General features: G+C 41.6%; 2 protein-coding genes across 2 annotated transcripts in view; one reads left to right on the top strand and one right to left on the bottom strand.

The window, feature by feature from the left end:
- Window positions 1–20,190, top strand: part of LOC119659284 (zinc finger protein 609) — a 182,573-nt gene that overhangs the window by 148,827 nt on the left and 13,556 nt on the right. The gene's annotated exons all lie outside the window — the stretch shown is intronic.
- On the bottom strand, window positions 1,695–18,784 carry LOC119659286 (serine-threonine kinase receptor-associated protein). Its single transcript, XM_038067299.1, has 4 exons — window positions 18,037–18,784; window positions 2,711–3,126; window positions 2,404–2,653; window positions 1,695–2,200 (listed from the first exon to the last, which is right to left on the bottom strand). Exons 1-4 carry the CDS (start codon window positions 18,152–18,154, stop codon window positions 2,001–2,003), a joined length of 984 nt encoding a protein of 327 aa, XP_037923227.1. The 5' UTR covers window positions 18,155–18,784; the 3' UTR covers window positions 1,695–2,000.

The raw sequence follows: 20,190 nt of genomic DNA, 5'->3' as shown, positions 1-20,190 counted from the left end.
ACGATACGTTTTATTTGACGAAAAAAATTCCGCCGTAAAGGAGTCATTCATTAAGATGCGATCGTCAAAAGATGCTTTAAAATGAGAAAGCGATGGTTTGGTGGGGTGCTAGCTATGATCATCACCAGCGTCAGCAGCAGTGTACGAAACAAATATTTTGGAAACCATTATTAAACCTCTCAGTCAATCTTTTTCCAAAAATCAGCATTGAATCCAGCAGGTGTCTGCACCGGTGCGCACGTATCTTGAAGCTCTATACTTAGTTGATGTCCTGGTCAAACAGAGATCAGCTTCGTCATGAGGAACCATGGAAGTTAAGGACTAAACTATTCTCCTAGTCATTTAAGTCTCATAAATTTTACGAATCTATTCACTGTGGAATGGGACCTGCTGTACAAACTATACAACTTCCAACTATGTACACTACGTGTTGTATAGTACGTTGCGTTCACATACCGTCATTGTCCGTTAAGTTTTCACGCTGACTTCAGAATTTCTCCCAAGATATTTATACTCCTTCAGTTGCACCGCGCTGGTCATTGTGTTTGCACTCATTATCATCACTAACGACGCAACAACTGTTGTACGGTCTAGACCTGCCACCAATTCGATATCTCTAAAAACAGCCAGTCATCTTGGCCTACGCCATCGCTCCATCTCAGGCAGGATTTACCATGTCTTCTTTCCTACCATAGATATTGTCCTTATAGACTTTCCGGGCTGGATCATCATCACCCAGCTCCTTCAGTCTTTTTTCCGTTTACAAGCGAGTTCGGCTCGTCGTGATCGGTTGCGTCATTTTATTTTATCAAAAGCCTGATCTTGAGGAAGTAACCCGTCCACCGCATCCTATTGAGCCGAATGAGACGGTCGTGATATCACTCATGAATTTCGTGGTTATATAGGCTACTGAACCGTCCTTCTTCAACTAGGGGCCAAAAATTCTTCGGAGCAGTCTTTCCTGCAACGCGACTAAGAGTTCGTAATTTTTCTTGTTAAGAGCCCAAGTCTGCATGAGGTCAGTAATTGGGTGGACTTGAAGAGAATGGTGCCTCTCGCTATTTCCAGGGCCGATTAAAAAGGATGCATGATATGGCATCTCTTGTCTTAGAACGTTGTTGATAGTGAATGGCCTCGAGAGTGATCATGTTGCTTTTATCTGGCCTGGCACATTGGTCAAAGTCAGCCAAAGTTCACTTCCTCAATCTTAAAACAAAATTACTTTTGCTTTGACCGGCTTAGACCTGAGCTAGATGGGTTCGATTCGGACTATGAGTAGAAAGTGAACTACATTGGGAAACCACTCTCGGTCTCATTATCCCCAGGGTAGCGGTGGGACAACACCCGACTTGTTACCTTTGCCCTATACGTAGTTCTTATTGTTCCGCTATTTAGTTTGGGACCGCCCAATCGTTTGTTTTGTTAGAAAAACTTCCTTGCTGTAGCAGTAAAATAATTTGTGACTTCTTGGAATTCATATCTCATGGTTATATTTGAGCAACCATAGATTATTTAAACTTAGCCTGACACGGATACACGGTATCTTCTATATTGGGAACATCATTCATTAGTAGCCTTTCAGTAATCAAGACAGGATTTAATATTCCCGTCGGGATTCTGTAGTAGATACGCAAAAATAATATGCCCAATTTTATTTGTAAAAAATCAATTTATTTATCTTAGATTATATTTTTTTTTCTTGTGATTTTTTTCATTTCTTTTTCACAAATAATTTAACTAATGAATAGGCAAACAAAATTTTGCATTCTCCTCGATAAACTGGTTGGATTGAGTCTGTCTACACTTTCCATTAGACATTGGTTGGTTTATCTTTTTTTTCCAGAAAAAAACTAATCATGCTGCATAATGAAATGTTCAAATTTTTTGCTTTGTTTGAACTTAAGAAGAATCTACATACGTAATCGTAAATATTAGATTTATAGGATTTTTTTTCGCTTCTGCTTTTTTTTAAAAGCATTTTTACTCAATCAATATCATTTCTAATTTGCATGAACCTCACGTGGTGAATTTATTGAATTATTCAATTCACCGGGTTCAGTGCATTTCCATAGTCCGTACGTTTTACCAACTGTTGTCTGCCACAATCGTAGAGTTCCATCTTCTGACCCGCTCGCATAAAGTTCACCGTCCGGACTGAATTTCACTGCGTGCACTGGACCAAAATGTCCTTTGAAGGATTCTGTTGGTTATGGGAGAAGAGATATTGGATTAGACGTAGGTGGGCACAAATTTAAATTCAAAAACTTATCACTGGAAAATTATAAATTCTACAATAGTGTCCTTGTCTTCTATTAAAGCTTCCATCGAACTATGATAATAGCAAGTCGGTGGAATGAGGACTGTATGTGTATATTAGAAATTGCAGTTTTCTAGTTGACTTACCAATTTCGTTTCCAGTGATATAGTCAAATTTATACATTTTGAAATCCTCTCCGCCACAAACGAAAATGTGTTTATCAGGATGAAGACTAGCTGATGCTACATTAGTCGGTACTTTAATCTCTTTTAGTTTCTTCAAGGTATCTACTTCCCAAAAACTAATACTAGATCCATGCGTAACCGTCAGAATATTATTATCTGCCGATAGTTCTAAGCTATTTGGATTGTTGGGGAATTCGATCTTTTGTGCTTCCTGCAAATAGAGAAATTCATGAAAAACTATAAAAATCAACTGAAATAAAATCTATACTTGTCCTGACGTTCGATCCCACAACCTTAATGTTTTATCTTCAGCAGCACTAACAATATATTGATCATTACGGCAGAATAGGGCACGTTTAACAGCTCCCGTATGTCCTGTATAGACTTCCGGTTCGGCTGTGGCATTTTTTAAATTGAAGACACGAACAAGCTTTTCATTGCTTCCAGTTACCAATAGTTCACTTGTTTGATCGAAGGCCACCGATTTGACAATGTGTTTATGCTGAAAACTGTGAATTTCAGCACCAGAAATCGCATTCCATACTTTTCCTGTGAAATCGGCCGCACCTGATGCGGCTAGGGTGGCATTTTTATTTAAAGCTACACCCCATACAGCACCTTTGTGACCTTCGAATGTTCCAACCCAATCACCTGTGTCACCTTGACGAAGCATTGGACTGCCATCTGAAAAGGAAAGGTAAAAGATTACTTGAGTCAAGCATCTTGTTTTCTGTGTAGGTGGTAAGATATTTTTGAATTTTACTAATTCGGACGTAGTCAAGTTGTCGATGAAAATGATGAAAGCAGACTTTAATTTTGTATTTCTTATGTGTTTGTGTGTCCGTGGCCCCTTTTGCGTCGTTGCGTGCGAATTGGTTGAAGCTATTCTTGGGCGTACGCCAATCCGGCGCTCCCTTTCGCGTGTAACGAGGCGAGGGTGAACATTAGGAAGTCGAAGCTCTTGAAACAGGCTGAGCCCCGCTGGAGGGCACTTCGGAGTTGGTAGCATTGTAACTAACACTGTCGTAAATTCAATGATAAGCCTGATAACGAAAGCCTGTGGCTCCGCAGCACGATAAATACACCATGAAATAGCTCGAAGAGGCGCTTCTCATCGTGAAAAAGTTGAGCTAATTTCTTGATAAATGCACCAAACCTCGTCCTGCAAGCTTAGGGTGAGTTGCACTACTGCCCCTTGACTCGCACTATTTGGACTTTGTTTATTTTGGCACTAGGTCGGCGAGTTCAGCTAATCTATGGAGTGTCACGTTCTTCTGTATAGTGAGGATTGCTTGCACTGACTGTGGTAGACATCCGACCCATAGCGTGCAGAGAACTCGTTCGTTTAGCTCACCACTCACGTGATCACGTAGTCCACGCGTGAACTGAGGTGACTTGCGAGGCACTTAATAAGCTCTTTCTTCAGCTGACAATATTGCTTGCTTGAAGCACTGCTGGCGCCAAGGACTCTGTAGCCCGACAATTGTTGCTGTGTGGCAGTTTTTGTCTTTTTCGCTGTCACCCTCCTTAATACCCCACGATTGTCGAAGTAATTACGTCCCTTTTGTATTAATATTCCCTCAAAAAGAAAAGCGTCAGATCCTGATGGTATCCCGGCTAACTGCCCCGTGCTGCGGGGGACTCATGCCCAAGGCAGTTTAGGTTCAGAGCAGGGATATCTACGGTAGATAATGTTATGGAAGTCATGGATGCGGTTCATCAAGCCGAGGCGCACAGCTGTCGATCTCGACAGATAGTGCCTTCCTAGAGGGTCAGAAGAGGATGGAGATCATGTCGGGAGTATCACATAGCGATGCGATCTACCAAAAAACTACCTTGAATACGTCGGTAAATCAGCTGCACCGCAAACCGTTTCTAATTTTATTTGCATAGTGTATACAATCATGGACAAAAGGAAATATTGCGACTATTCGTAGTAGAATACAACTTTACTGTGACAAACATTTGACCTCAGAAATCGAAACATTACCGCATTACAAAAATGATGGTGATATCACATTACAAAACATCACCCAACGTTATCATTTTTCGTAGTACAAATGGCAGCGGCCGTTACCGAGTACCGAGCTGGTGCCGACGCCAAGTATGCGAACCTATTGTCGTATGATTGCCTGTTCTTTTGACTGGCTGGCACCGAAAAAAACGTGCATCTTGGAAACAGAAGAGAAGATCTACAAAACCCTCACATGCTTTCCAAATCAGATTCAACTGTTTACGTTTGCGTAAATTACTGCTTCTCAAATATCATCTTAGAATCCGAAAATTCGCATTGCTTCCAGCATTCCGTTTCTATGTAGATAATTTCATTGTCTTTATCTGATAAAAGGCAAGGCTATCAAGAAACAAAACACCCAACACCCAAAAGCGTTCACACAAGATCCTCCTTCGCCAAAATTTGGGTTATTTGCACGACTAGACATTGCTAATATCACGTGACTCATATATTTTTAGATAACATGCAATATCGTATACATATTGCCACTGACATTGCGTGCCGATTGGGAGAGAAAAGCTGCACTTGAGCCTTTCCCAATGAATTCTGCGGTGAGCTTCGATGAAGCAAAGTGTTTTTAAACATTTGTTCATTTTCTCTCTTTTCACATTAACGATGCAACGCCAATAGATTAACTGCATTACATGCACGACTTCACAAAGCCAATAGAGCGCATACTGCCTGCCTCATCAAATGACTGTCCGGCTGTTCATGGGAAACAGATTTCCCGCTAATAGCCAGAAACTATTTAATTGTGGAAACTATAAAAAAAGTCACTTGTCTAGAAAAATCGGAAATGAAAAACAAACACTGAAAAAAGCATAGCGAATTGTTTTCTTTCTTTTGAATTTAAATGAGAGAAGCTATGCATGCGGCGACCTTCGCAAAAAAAGATAAAACGAAAAGTAACGTGAACAATGACTATTGTGCTACGTTTATGAAGTTGTAATGCATTTACACGATCGTTGTTGGGGCCTGTAAATCGGAGATTGCTGATAATGTTACAAATCATTGTGGCGCTACGCATAGATCCTTGATTTGTAGTGACCTTTCGACTGGATTTCGACTGTTTTGTAGTCAAAATGTTTCGAAATGGTGTTATTGGAAAACAACGAATGGTTTCTTGTACTTCAAATCCATGCATATTAGGCCACCCCTTAAGCTTGCAATGCACTATTAGGGTGTAGCATCCTCTGATATAAAACAATGTCCTTCCTGTTCATACCACGTGATTCGGAGGCCGGGATTTCCCTCAACTGAGATCCCACCATTTCCTGGGCTCATAGTACTATTATGTCAATGAATAACGTATCAAAATGTTTTAATTCGAGATTGAGTGAATCCTGAATCCGTATCCACTCGATGACGCATCGGGCCAATTGGCGAAGAAGTCGTTCCCCTTTTTTGGTCCACAGGATTGCCATTTTAGGCAAAGCAACAACTTCTTAAAAATCTCAACTGACGATTCCTTCCAGGGCAGACTAAGTCATCAAATCCTGTTTCTACTCTGCTCTGGAAGAAGCGTGTTCGAAAGTCTTCAGTCGCCAGAAAAAAAGCAAAGAAGCGTACGCCATGGAAGAGTTTTTTGGCCAGACGAGTTCCACGTTTTCTGTCATGGACGTGAAGGAGGAGCAACATGTTCGCGTGAAATTTTGCGTTAAATTGGGCAAATCGGTCACGGAAACTTCAAATGCGGCAGCAAGCCTTTGATGATGAAGTGATGATTCGTTGAAGGTATCACGAGTGGTTTAAAGGGTTCAAGGAAGACAGAATATCAATGGAAGATGACCGTCGTTCAGGAAGGCCTTGAACCTCAATTGATGACTTTCAAGTGGCCAAAGTGAATGCCCTCGTGCGTTCCAATTGTCGTTTGACGAGAGACGGCAGAAGAGTGCGACGTCTCACTTGGGTCATGTCAGGTGATTATGGTCTAAAAAATTGGAGATGAGAAGGGTTGCAGCCAAGTTCATTCTAGGACTGATGACAGAGGATCAAAAAGCACATCGCCGGAGATTTGTCAGGAGCTCTTTGAAATGGCCAATGGCTGGAAACCGAGGTGCAGTCGTCCTAGTGAAAGTCAAAAAATTCAGCAAGACCAGAAAAAGCTCGTCTGGTGAAATCAACGGTTAAACTGATGCTCACTGTTTTCTTCGTTTCGAAGGGTGTCATTCATCATGAATTCCTCCCACAAGGTGACACAATCAATCATTATCGATACCTCCAAACCCTGAGAACTTTACGGCAAAATATTCGTCGGAAGAGGTCAGACTTGTGGGCAAAGACGAGCGGTTTCCCCACCACGACAAACAAGCCTTTTCACACCGCGCTCCTCATTCGCGAGTTTTTTCCAGAAACTCGATGACAACCCCCACTCCCCATTTCTCCTATTCTCTTGACCTGGCTCCGTGTGACTTCTGGCTCCCATCCCAAAGGAAGTCCACTAATTCAATAGACTTTTTGACAAAGCAGTATTGAGATTCAAGCTTTCTTCATTCTATAATTAAAAAATTCGAGATTCTCCATTCTAAATTTGTTTAATGATTTATTACAATAGCAAGATAATCATAAAGCTTGCACGCAAATAAATGTAATTAATTAATCGACATTGCAACCCAACTTCCGGAAGGACAAGATTTTCCATCATCTCCATGCAAACTACTATCAATCATTTCTACTGTTTTTCACTTCCCCCATGAAACGTGACCGAGTGATAAAGTACAATCTGTTGTGTGATTTATAAACAAGAAACTTGTATTCACTTTTTATTTTCAAGGTTTAAGATAAGATAAAATGTATTACGCCCATATCAATAGTCGGTAAGAGAGCCTAGACTCCACAGCACAGTACAGTGCAGTCAGTGGCAGTCACCCTCAGGTGTTGGATGAAAATGTTCCGTTCCGAAAATAATCTGGAACTGCTCAAACTTCAAAGAACTGTACTTTAATGGTTCGATTAATTAAACCGGATTTAGCGGATAATTTGGCTGAAAACACTTGGTTTCTACCCAAGTGAATAAAATAAAACTTGCACAATGTCCTTCATAAGAGTTCACTGTTGAATGGGTTTGTGTGTGCGACGGATTATTTTGAAGGTCTGATGTAACCCGAAGTAAACAACAGGTTTGTCTGTTCTATCTTTTCAATGGATGCAAAGTGCATGCCACTAGTGACGGAGATATAATAGAAAATCAATTGTATCGTTTAGTATTGTAGGGTGTTATGAACTTTCACATTTGCTGCGTTAGTGTTGAAAAAAAAAAGATTCTACCTAACATAGATAGAAAAACGGGGAAGTAGCAAGCTTGGAAGAGTTCTCTGAAAGGTTTTGTGAATACGCTAAACATGACGCATAGAATATCATCAGGTGAAATACGGATTCAACAAATGACGTCCTTTAGTGGTAAATATTACTTTTTGTTGATTAAGGGAGTCCTGGATTTGTATCGATTTGAAGTCGGACCAGTATGAAAATTAATCCTCACTTTTGATGCGCGGGTTCATCATTTAGGGCCAAATGCAATAGTCCCCCCCCCCATGGTATTAACAACGATTTTCTATATGGCAGATAATACACATCAAACGTTGCTTCACCTCCATTCTGGTAAACACATGAATAAAAGTTTAGGTTACTCCTTTCTATCAATCCGCAAACACAATACCATTGCGGATTATGAGTAGAGAGAACGTCTAGTTCACGCTTAAACTGATCGAAAGTGTCCCTCTCATTTTTCTACATGGACCTTTTGCCTCAGGAAAAATGAGCCTTATGTCCGAATGAATAGGCGATCTCCGGGTAAAGTACAATGGGCCTAACAAAGGCTTGAGTGCTTGGAGCTACGGTTTCCCCACTAAACTAAACTATGAATGGCTCTCATCGATTACTTTCACAGAGTGCCCTGCGCAAAAGGGACTATATACTCTTCGAGAGTGTCTCTTATGTAAGTTTGTTTACTGAGAAATGGTCTCCGGAACACATGAAAATCTATCTTCGCTTTTAAACGAATCTCTCCCCAGACCATCACCGACCCTCTTCCGAATTATACTGTATCCACAATATTGCTTTGAGTGTGGCGTTCTCCTCTTCTTCGCCAGACTCTATCTCGAACATCTGAAGCATAAAGGGCAATGCTACATTCGCCCGAGAAGAGAACAGAGGCCCATTCAGCCCCAGTCAGGCAGAATGTTTTTGAGCAAAGCGGAATCGAGCTCTATGTGCTGCAGTGGAAAAAAGCAGCATGCAACCTCCGAATTCCAACAGCAAACCCCGTCTCTTCTAGGTAAGTCTAGCTCCTCCACTTTGCTTTGAAGTGGGCGTCTAGGAATTTTATCGGGTGTTCGCTGCCCGCCCCTGGAACTTCTGCTTTGTTGGATAAAATTTATAACGAAATCTCTTGGTTATTCCGCCTAATATCTCCCTAGGAAACATTCGCATCATTCTCCCTTTCAAATTTAGTGCCCACTTTGTTTCCTGAACAAAAAACCACGTTATGCGCTAGTCACTCCAACGACCTTAATAACCAATGTTAGCTTCTGTTAATCTTTCACTTCCTCAAGCTGTTTACTTCTATGTTTAGATCGTTTGCTTGTTGTCTATTATGCACATTTGTCACATGAATCAATTCGCTTCCGAACTAGGCGACATTCATTACCCCGTCTAGAGTCAATAACGCCTGAGCAAATGCTTTCCTAATCTCTAGAAAACAACACATGCTTTCTTAGAGCAAACAAACAGATCGTTCCACTCAAGCCAATGAGCCATTCTTTGTCCAATCTCGGATCGTTTATCTATTTATCCGCTAGTGGAGATTGTAATGCTAACCATTATCATAACAATTATTTTGTTTCAAGTGTCAAGCGATGCCCAAGTGACCAGTTTTCACGATAATTATCTTCACGTATGAAAACTTGAATGCCGGAAACAGCCTTGACTGGGTAGACTCAATGTCGCTGGCTGGCAACTTGCATTCGTAATCAACGCAAAATTGCGCGCTCGCTTTATTTGCTATTATTTTAAATTGGTTGCCGATTTTCGCGGCTACTTATCGTTCTCGCGTTTATATGGCACTTGAGATGGTGAGTACCTGTTGTAACACACATTCATTCCACTTCCGTTTTTCGTTGGTGGGTTTTTTTGCCTCTTCGGCGCTACACTTATCCACACTAGCTCTCATGTTGGCGCTGTTGCTACTCTTGCTAAGCGGACCCTTTCCCATAGCAAACTCGCCGCTAGACTTCTAGATTTTATATTTCTGTGCATGGATTTGTTGTCTTGCTGGAATAATATCAAGGCAATCGTCTTTGTCGATAATAATTATTTTAATGTCGTATGCACTCAGCAATTTATTTTTGCATATTTGCTTACCTTGCAGGGACAGACTGGGATTTTTTTTCTTTGAGTATTGAAGAGAATTTAACACTTGCCCAGTTCACGTCTATTGTTATGATTTACGCCTGATTTCTTTGTTGTTTTATTCGTCGATTGATTAGTCAAATAAATTTGTTTGTATACAGCAGATTTCTTGGAAATTGTTATGAGGACCTTGTGATGTTGTACGTGCCCGAAATTATTGCTGGAAACTTTTTTTATGATTGAAGTCACCTATGGTTCGCTGTAGAACGTGACGTTTTATTAAGGACACACTGAATTTTGGTTGCTTTCATATTCTAGTGCGGTAGCTCGAAAACATAAACGTATAGAGGAACAGCTGAAGTCGTTAAAGATTGAATTAGCTTTGTTTTTTACTTAAATTTTCAAGATATGTAGAGGCTATTTTACCACAGAAATTAGCTCTCTTAAGAACAGACTAAAGTCGTGGAAAATATTTTGAACTCAATGAAAAGTTTTGTACTTGTCAGGAATGAAACTATTAAAAAATTCGGACTCGGTTTCCTCTAATCATCAACAGATTCCTTTGATACTTTTAAATCTTCTACTGCAATTTTGCACATACTGCTCCATCATTAATGATTAGTAAGGAAAACTGATATTTTCCCACTTCATTTCATCCTCTCCTATTATCCCTATCAAAAGCATTACGATGGGAATCGAACCTTAATTAGTGATAAAGATAGTTTTCAGATCGAATGGCCTTGGAATTGGTAGTTTAATTTGATACTTCAAATAGTCCTCTAGCGTGTTACTGCATACCATCAGCCCATCAATGACACTGCCTGCCTAGTCCTGTATTGCTAGCACTTCATTCCATAGATTTTGTTGCCAACCAAAATTTTTACTTGTCTACCAAAACTTGTGTGGTCACCTTTATCGATGACTGTCAAAAAAAACCTAAACAAGCTTCATTTTTACTGATGTGATCATCTGGACTTATAGTACATCGCGTGTAAACCGGCTTCAACTGACAAAACACAAAGTAAAAAAGTGCCTCTTTTTGGGCCAATAAAAACATGCACACATCTGCCCTAGATGATCAAACTTTAGATCGAAGTCTTTAGTACACAGAAAGGGTTTCAAGTTATTTATCGTAGCTCTCAGATTGAATTCGTGTCTTCCAATATGACAGTATGATCAGAGATATTTCTGAATAGTGTACTGAGTTCCCACGAAGCTTCGCCTAGTTTATCTTCACACTAGGCTAATGAGTTTCTTGTAATTTATTGTTCCGAAGATGGCCCATCTTATACTCTTCTTCAGGTGGCCTAAATTCCTTGTTTACATCAAATTTCAGTGATCATTATCCTTTGAGGTATCCGACATGCGTTAATATGCTTTGAGTGGCTTCTTTTAAGGTCGCACATCCATTATAAAGATTGTCGTTTCAGTTCATAGCCAAACCTGTATGTTTCAACAGCAGTTTCACAGCAAAAAATAAAATATTCCTTACGCGTTTCGATGTAAAGGCATATAGTGACTGTTACGATGTAGCTAACACTCCTGTTTCTGTTTAGCTGTCTGCCTCAGGTCTATTCATCTGGAGATGTTGAAGGTTAGATATTTTCAATGCACCCGTACGTACTCCAGGAAGGTGATCAGACCCCAGTCTACAAAGGGATTTCTCGGAACTGTTTTTTACCACAAAGACTCACTGGAGGTTATCTGCTGGCATAGGAATCTAGATAGCCCTTTCAGACCCTAAGAAAAAAATCCTTTGACAGTTTTGACGCTCCAGGTATGAAAGGGTTTTAATTACGAAAACCGACGTCTTTCTTGATATACACTATGTCCTATATATGGTTATGACTTTTCCTCTCGAATAATTTTGCTCGACTTATTTCTCGATGAAAAGCAATTTTTGCTGTCAAAAATTGTTTCTCGAAGTCATGGCCGACTCGTTCATAACCCCTTGCATCCGTCACGTAATTGCTCCCCCATAAAATTTCACTCCCAGCTGAAACCAAAGAGTGCTTCAGTGAGGAACGAGACGCATGGCTCCCTCAGTTCGGCCGCCGCAAGTCTCAGGGGCTGCGTCACGCCTTTCGTTTTGGCTGCATTTTCTTCCGGAAAGAAAGGCTTTGAAACGCTTTGCCTCCGACATTGAGGCTAAAATGGTGTGAGCCTCGAAATCGAGATCCCTGGGCACATCGGTTATGTTTCTCGCGTGTTAGCGGCTTCAGCTTTCACATTGCATCCTTCAGTAAATGCAACATTCCAGTGGTATTAACGCCCGACCCAGTGTCGCGTACAGGGCTGCTGGGAAGTCTCAGGTTATCCATGTATATCAGCTTTTGCAGACTTGCAGCAAATTCTTCGCGATCCGCTGTCCAGAGGCCCAGTCAAACAAATGTCAGAACTTGCGACCAAAAGGGGTCGTCTTGGGCCATCACAGGCTGCCGAATTAAATCAAGGGGTTGCAAATAGCATCTATTTAGTTGCTATATCGATTACGCATACCCGGCTAATGGATTTTCTTGCATTGATCCGAAACTAGTAAAGTTTTTGGCGATAGTCATGGAAGGGTGACATATCACCTTATCAGTGAGCTCATTTGAAAGTCCATCCGTATACGGCGAGGCATTTTCAAGAGGATTGGTTGAGTGCCCTTTGGTTTTATATGGCACTGAATTCTCCTTCATAGCTACCAAATTATGTTAGAGGACATGGTTTCGCATCAAACATGGCCTACAAACTAAGTATAACACAAGCTTACACACTTGATGTATAAATTGTATTCGGGTACTGATGATCGCCTTAGAAATATATTGTGCATAGAGGGCATATTCGGCCACGATATTCGGGTAGAATTTGGTTTAAACAAGTGTCGCATCTATGCTATCCGCACATGTCATCACGAGCCGCATTGGAGACATGACATTGGTGACCTCTAGATCCAAACTATTACCAAGTAGGGCATCTACGATTACCCAGATATTCTGCAAGGAACCCAATCTCGAATTGGTGATTTGAGGAATGCTCTGATATTGCTGCAACTTTTGAAGCTAGTATTGAAATCGCATCTCTCGGGAAAGAATAAAATAAGCATGTCTAATATGTTCGCTATCCCTCCACTGGCATATGCATTCTTAATATTGCCGTGGACGATATTGCTGTAAAACGTCCAGCAGCGGATACGGACTACTACGTCCAAATTCCTAATGTACTTGTTAATTCTGCGTGCAGTAGGTGAATCTGCTTGGTAACATTGGAGACAGGAGTGTGGCTGACGTTGCGACTCGCTACGCAATAATTTTTACAGTGGGGAGCGGTCATGCAGCTATTTGTAAAATTTGTAAATCCACATCAGACGAATATAAAAGGCCAAAGGGGACTTGTTGAGATTAGCTTCGCGAAAAGGCAACGGATAATTTCCGCGGAGGAATCTACATCCCTTTGGGCTAGTAAGCCGAAGTAAGGTCGCTTCGTAGGAATGTATCGGCGCTGTAATTAAAAGCAGTTTGACTTTGATTTTTTGGAGTACAGCATCATAAAAAATGTAAAGGCGTACGGAGACGCACAAACAATTTTTTTAAAGTTGATTATCGCAGGCAAGGTATATACAATAGAGATCTGTATAGGCCTAGGAAACGAATGTTTTTGGAGACATAGTTTTTCTATTAAGATAATTTCTCAGCAATTCACCAGCGTTCACGTCAAATGACGACAAAATCTCACCAGTGCTTGTTGCGCCGGGAGAAACATGAAGTGGACGATCGATACGCGGCAGATAGTGAAATATAGGAGAGCGCAATTATGAACAGTTCCACAATTATGAGGGCGTTACTTGGGGCAGCTTGCAAGTATACATAAATTCTGTTCATTCTTTTGTGAAATATATGGGCTCTTCCTACTCATTGCTTTCATTACTATTGTTGAATTCTTTGGATCATTGTCGTGCATGAACTCTCACTTTACTAGCATCCTCTCCATAAGGTACCATTTTTGTTCTCAGACTGTGTAGGTAGTCTCCACCATACGTTCATTTTTTCTACCAAGTAGAGAAGGCCAATCAGCAGTTGGAAAACAACACCAAATCATGACTGATTCGTCTCTATAGTTTTCGGCCTTAATGCTTTACCTTCAGAATGCCGAATGTAGTGTTTTGCATCTCATCCGAACAAAATTATTTTGGTATCGTTAAACCAAACCACTATTCCCAATTTGCTTTAGGCTCTTTTTGCTTAAAAAGGGTACCTTCCTTGGAGCTCTTCCAACCTAATCTCTTTTTTGAAGTCGGTACTGAGTGGTACGACTTATGACTGTAACATCAGGTCCTATTATCAGACCAGTTTTAAATAGGCTGTTTTTGAATACACGCTCAAGCAATAGATTGGACTTTGTAATCGTTTCCCGCTTTCTTTCCCTTATATTGGCTATATAAGTCTTATAGGTTTATATGTATTGAAAATATTTTTTTCTGAAGCACTCCATGATATCTTCTATTTGTTTTGTAGTTCTCTTCTCCTTTCATTATTTGCCAATTTGCTCCCTTTACTTACTTACTACTTTCTCTCCATAGTAGATGTTCATTTTGTTTCTAGAAAGCAACTTACAAAGCGTCCTCCTAAGATCCCTATTATTTTTTCCAGCTCACAATGTGTCCAACTGATGTTAACATGCTTTCACAGTCAAACACCAGTAATTGCTACAACAAAGCAGAAAAGCAAATGTTGATATTAGAACTCCCAGCATCCTCAACAAAAAAAACGCCTTCGGTCTGATTTAGGTCTGAACTTACGACGGATTTCACTTCAGTATAATTCGCACTTATATCGTGTTTGCCATTATATATAAATGAAGCGATTGCCACCTGCCACTACGTTGCTCCCAGGGCAGAGGTGAGGCAGCGTCTGATGAGTTCCCTCTGCCCTGAACGAAGCCGTCAGTCAACTCTGCTGATATAAGTTTCTCCCTAGTATTTTTTCCACCACTGTATATGGTTGCCATCACGGCATCGTATACGATCCGCTAAAATGCGTTCCTCCTCTACTGTTCTGCGTCAAGTGCTCTTCAGGCGACCCATCCGTTGGCCATTTTGGGAGAGTGAGTTCTAATGCATGGCGTAGCCGGCAAAAGAATTGTCGCCTCTTCTTAATTTTTAACCTATCCATCGATGATCACATCGTCTAAGGATAACTGGCCGGTGCGTCGATTAAGTTCTTTATTCAAAATTTTATCAGGCCATCATACCCCGATGATACGTCGTAGAGAAGTATGGAGGTAACTTTCCATGTGCTACTCCCATATAGCAAGACAAGGAACACATTATAACACATATTCTTAACTTGTTCTTGGTATGAGATAACTGTATTTCCAGATTTAATGCAAGGCATTGCAAGCGGATTTACCCCTGCTAGTATATTGAGCGATATCCGAGAGTTCGGTGCCACCGTCGGCAGAAACCACGCTTCCTAAATACACAAATTGGCCAACGCCTTCGATGCACTTTCTGCATCTTAATGCAGATAGAGAGAGTGCGATATGCGGTCAGACTAAAATGCTTGGTTTTGTTTCTGCTTATCCGGATCCTGCTTACTTTTCTTCTTTCTTTCCAAATTCAGAGCTCTTAAACGTTCCATGAGCCGATGAGAAGACAGATATCGTAGGCGTAGTCGAGATGTTTGAGGAAATAAGGCAGGGTCACTAGGATTTCAACATGGAGCAGCTAGATCACATCTGTCATTCCGCTATTCTGATGGGTGTGACTCAAGAGGATGTACCACGACCCACTAAAATTTCGAAGAATTGTAGGAAACCTAATTTGGGCCAGATGCAAGGTTTCTGGTGTAAGAAACTTACTAAGTATCGTCGGTTGATACACAATCTACATTAAGCCATCAGTCGGCCAAAGGAATTTCCATTCTTTTTGACTGCGGGAAAAATTCCTAAAATGGGCACGATACAAGACTCCGTAAACCCAAGGGCCGATAGTTTACTCGCCGGACTTCTACAAGTTCATAATGTTCGTTATTAGTTTAAGGATATGTAAGTGTACATTTCACGCCTAACAGGATTGTGTTTAAGGAGTTCCTGGGTTGCAAGTTACGACTTTACTCGATAGCTACAGGTAAGGAAAATCCGCGCTAGAAACGATGAACTGTCTCACTTCAGGTTGCAATATGAAACAAACAAGATTGCTATAGGCAAGATGATTCAACAGAACCATGTATTGAAGCATGGACTGATCATGGAAACATGTGCTGGTTACCACACAATAAGCTTGACGTCTTTTATTTGGCAAGACAGTTCCTTCGTCGTATATTGTTAATGGTGCAGCAGAAAGTACGTTGAAAAGCAGAACCTCGACTACATAGTCTGGGTTAAACTATACAAAAGCAGACTATCTTAGATATGTTCTTGTTATTACGGAAGGTTCTAGGCTAGTCTTCTTAATAACCTATTACCGGCCATCAGACTCTAACGTACTTTTACCACTGAAATTAACGGAGCTCCTGTCGTAACCAACACTAAAATTTGTTTACTTGAATTTTATTTTTAAGCGAGATTCTGTTGATGAACATTTGATGGCCAAGCTGTTTTCGCTTATCGAATTTTCTCTCTATTACGTTCGTTGGTAATCTCAGATTAAATCATTTTGTTCGTTGATGTGTGACGCATTTTTCAAGAGTCATTGCGTTTCTGTTACCAATAGGCTTAGTCTCTTAGTGAATCGCGTGATTCCATCTGTTGTGTTATGGCTGGAAATGCGACTTTTGTTGTTTTTGAAAAAGATCAAATTGCTCTTGCTAGATATACTCGTACAATGTAGTAGGGTCCACTTTTCCAACAATGATCTCGAATGGTTCACCTCATAAATGCATGTCGTAGCAGCCGAAGAGACGTGTAAATTTCATAGTAAATACTGAACTTGAAATCAAAGCACATGGGCGGAAACCATTAGGGGCACTGTATAGGGTCAGTTGACATGTCCTGCCCGAGTCTTTATTGGAGTCATATAACGTGGCAAGTGGAAACGGGAAAGGATTGCTAAATTTTCTTATTTAGAGATTGAGGAATCCTACGTCCTCCACTTGATATCGGACCCACTTCTCTGGGTCCTCGGCTCCTCTTTTAGGGCTTAACATCCAAGTCTCAAAAGTTAAAAGGCGACTTACCGTTCCGTACCAGGTCGGAGCCAACTCATCAGACGCCGGCCCACCTCTACCCATGGAGCAGCGTGACCGAAGCGATTAGCATGTGTTATAAGCTTCCCTTTATAGTTCGCAAAATACAACGTGGGTGCGAATTATATCGAACGTAAATCCGCCCACACTTCAGAGCAAAGCTTGAAATTTTATTTTAGGGATTGAGGCGTAAGACGTCTTCGTTGCTTTTTAAATTGTGAGACTTGAGTGTTAAGCCCAAAAAGAGGAGTCTGTGGACCATAAAAGTTGGTGTAAGTTGCTCTCCATTTGTTCCGTGCCGATATTAAGTGGACGCGGACTTAAAACTTCTCAATCCCTAAACGAAGGCTATTATCCAAACACTTCTTTGTCTACTTTCTATGAATACTCGAGCCTTCTACTCTTGGAGTCCTCCATAAACCAGAAAGACTAGATCCCGAGCCGACACAGTCGCATAAATCCAAATGATTCGCTACCAATGCATAATTTCAAAGTCAACTTAGAATGTACAAAGCGCGTACAGAAGAAAATGCAATATCGCCGACATAGCTCGAAACTTTGTCTCGAAACTTGATTGCGTTAAACTTGAATTCTGAGACCATGAACTAATAGCTCGCGCTCAAGGTGCTTCCCAGAACATATGCGAGTAAACCGCTCTGATCTCCGCTCATTGCACAAACACGCAACGAACAAAATCCGTCGTAAACATCACTATCACGACTCGTAGGACTTTCATTGCATTGCGACTCTGTTGCTGTTGCGCTGATCACTTTGTTCGCTTCGTAATCGCATCAGCATTTTGCACCGCTGCCGCTAGACAATTCGCGCGATGCTAGTGCAGGCGGTATACGAGGGGCTCAGCGGGCGACTGAGAAGCCTTCTCGAGATGGAAGTAGGTCAAGGCTCTGCTCGAAAAAAAAAGTGAGATACTTTCCGTGCACTCAGTCCCGCCGCGTAGATCTGACTTGAGGTTAAACTGAAGAATTGATGCTCTCGTCGCCTGCGGGCTATGCCCTTTTCTGAATGACTGAAGGATCCAGTCAGCATCGACGGTTCGGTACTTACCTTTGCAGGCTGAAATGAGGAAGTAGCCGCACTCGGTGACATCGCTGAAATCCAAGTGGACAACTGGTCGAGTGTGGCCGCTGCAAGTCAATGGAATCTGCCGCAAGTTTGTTGACATCTTCGCTACGTTCTTTGCGGTTTGCAGACAAGTAACTGGAGCCCCGAATGGAAAATGCTGCGAACGTCGTCAAGATGACAGAGAATTCTATACGAATCGGCCTAAGTTGCTGCTGGCAGTATGTCGGTTCGATATACGCGAGCACTTCACAAGGATTTCCACTTGAAGTCAGTCCGATCACAATGCAATTTGGCTTTGAGTTACAGAAAAGGTTAGTCCCGTGCCCCGTCTGAAATTTTGTTCACGTTTGCAGGTGCCGTTTCAAAGGGGGGAATTCGTCACTTTATCACGAAATTACTCTCGCTCGACGGATCTCGAAGAAGGTTCTTCGAAGGAGCAGAAGTTCAGGCGACTTCTTGAAACGGGAGACGAAACGAATATGTCGAAAACTAAAGCTAAACTAAAAAAGTTATTAACTAAGCTCTACTTCGAACGAGCTGCTGTCAAATGTCACGAACGACTGAAAACTAAATTGACATCGACGTGGATCGATGGAAATGGGGACCAGAATTGAGTGTTGTGGCGGAAAACAGGCCGAGTCGAATGCGAAAAAGTGGGAAAAGCTGAAAAAGCGGTCGCGCACCGGGCGAATATCTGACAACTCCACAAGTGACAGATGAAGTAGGTAACGGAGTGTGTTGTATCGTGGCGTGCGTTGCGGTGGGTCTACGATGGGAATGAAATACACTGTTATGTTCCCTGGGTGGTAGGGGACCGGTTGTACTGTTAGGAAACGTGGAACAGTTGAGTTTGAAACACTTTTGGCGTCGTTTCCGTGAGTGGATGAAAAATAATAGGGGGACGAGTGATTTACACGTCGAAAGAATATCTCGGATACATTCTTTAAAAGGTAATTATTTCCTCAACGTTTTATTAGGTTTTTAGGAGGCTAGTCGGCTGCACATGGGGAGCAAAACATCACTCAGGTTTGGCGTTCCCTTCAGGTTCTAACTACACCAAACACCATGTCATGGAGGTAGTTGGCAAGCGCCTGAGGAGTTCCGGTGGGGTTCCGAGGTCGATCAATTTTAAATCATTGAAAATACTAATGTGGAAGTTCTTGGAAAATGTGTGACGTAGAGAAATTTGTTGCAACCCAAAAATATAGAACCTATCTACATTTTCCTGTCAATTTCACAAGGGTTACCAACCTGAACCTTATCTTCAATGAGGTTCAAGACGTGCTGCGGCTGATAGGTCACGACAACCAGAAGGCTGTATCCTAAGTATTGGATCATAGTTTGCGGTGTCGTTATTTGTTGTCGTTCTTCCAGGCCAATAATAGCGTTGACTTGAGCTGCAGTTCGTGGACCCTAACACCGTCCTGGTTTGATGTAACCCGTGGCACGAAACATGATTCCAGCTTCCTAGAAGCGTGAAAAGTTATGGTATGGCTTCAAGACATGCTTGTCTATATTGTGGTGCGCATAGACGGTTGTGGTCGTCCACATCATAGGAGATGCGAGCCATGGTTGAGCCATTGTTTTTGAGAAAAACATGTTATATTCAAAGCCAGCTGTCGGGAGAGACTGGATGGAAATCTTGCCTCGAACGGTCATGGATACCATGAAGCCAACGGAATCGAAAAACCTTGTCCTTTCACTGAGCACTCGTCGTTTGTTTGAGGGCAAAATCGAGGATGAGTGTTTAGTTTGGATCAGAAGGTGTTCTGAGGCCAGATTCCGACACAAACGAAGCATCGAGCTGGTTGGTCGATCGTTGAATTTTGCAGGATCACCAAAGCCTGTCTGGGGATCGTTGCGCCGTGGGCCCTTTGGTGGAACTGCTAATAAGTTCCAGTTACTTCGGATTCATCGATTGTACAATATCGGGTGAACCTTCCTCATTTGCGGGCTCTCTTCAGTCTGTAGTGATTTTTCGTATAATATAAGATTCCAGCTTCCTAAAAGCCTGACTATATCGTGGTGTGCCTAGACGGTTGAGGCCATCCACACCATACGAAATGCGAGCTGTTTTTGAGAAAAACATTTATAGTCAAAGCTGTGGAGAGAGACTGGATGGAAACCTTGCCTCGA

This window comes from Hermetia illucens, chromosome 6, assembly GCF_905115235.1.
Source record: "Hermetia illucens chromosome 6, iHerIll2.2.curated.20191125, whole genome shotgun sequence".
Lineage (NCBI taxonomy): Eukaryota > Metazoa > Arthropoda > Insecta > Diptera > Stratiomyidae > Hermetia > Hermetia illucens.
This window is presented reverse-complemented; position numbering and strand designations above follow the sequence as displayed.

What these genes read in the sequence shown, in the direction of transcription:
- LOC119659286 (XM_038067299.1), bottom strand. Translation starts at nt 18,154, where the DNA reads ATGTCAACAAACTTGCGGCAGATTCCATTGACTTGCAGCGGCCACACT. An exon ending in GGGATCGAACGTCAGGACAA is followed by an intron (nt 2,654 to 2,710) that starts GTATAGATTTTA and finishes CTCTATTTGCAG; the next exon opens with GAAGCACAAAAGATCGAATT. An exon ending in TATCACTGGAAACGAAATTG is followed by an intron (nt 2,201 to 2,403) that starts GTAAGTCAACTA and finishes CATAACCAACAG; the next exon opens with AATCCTTCAAAGGACATTTT.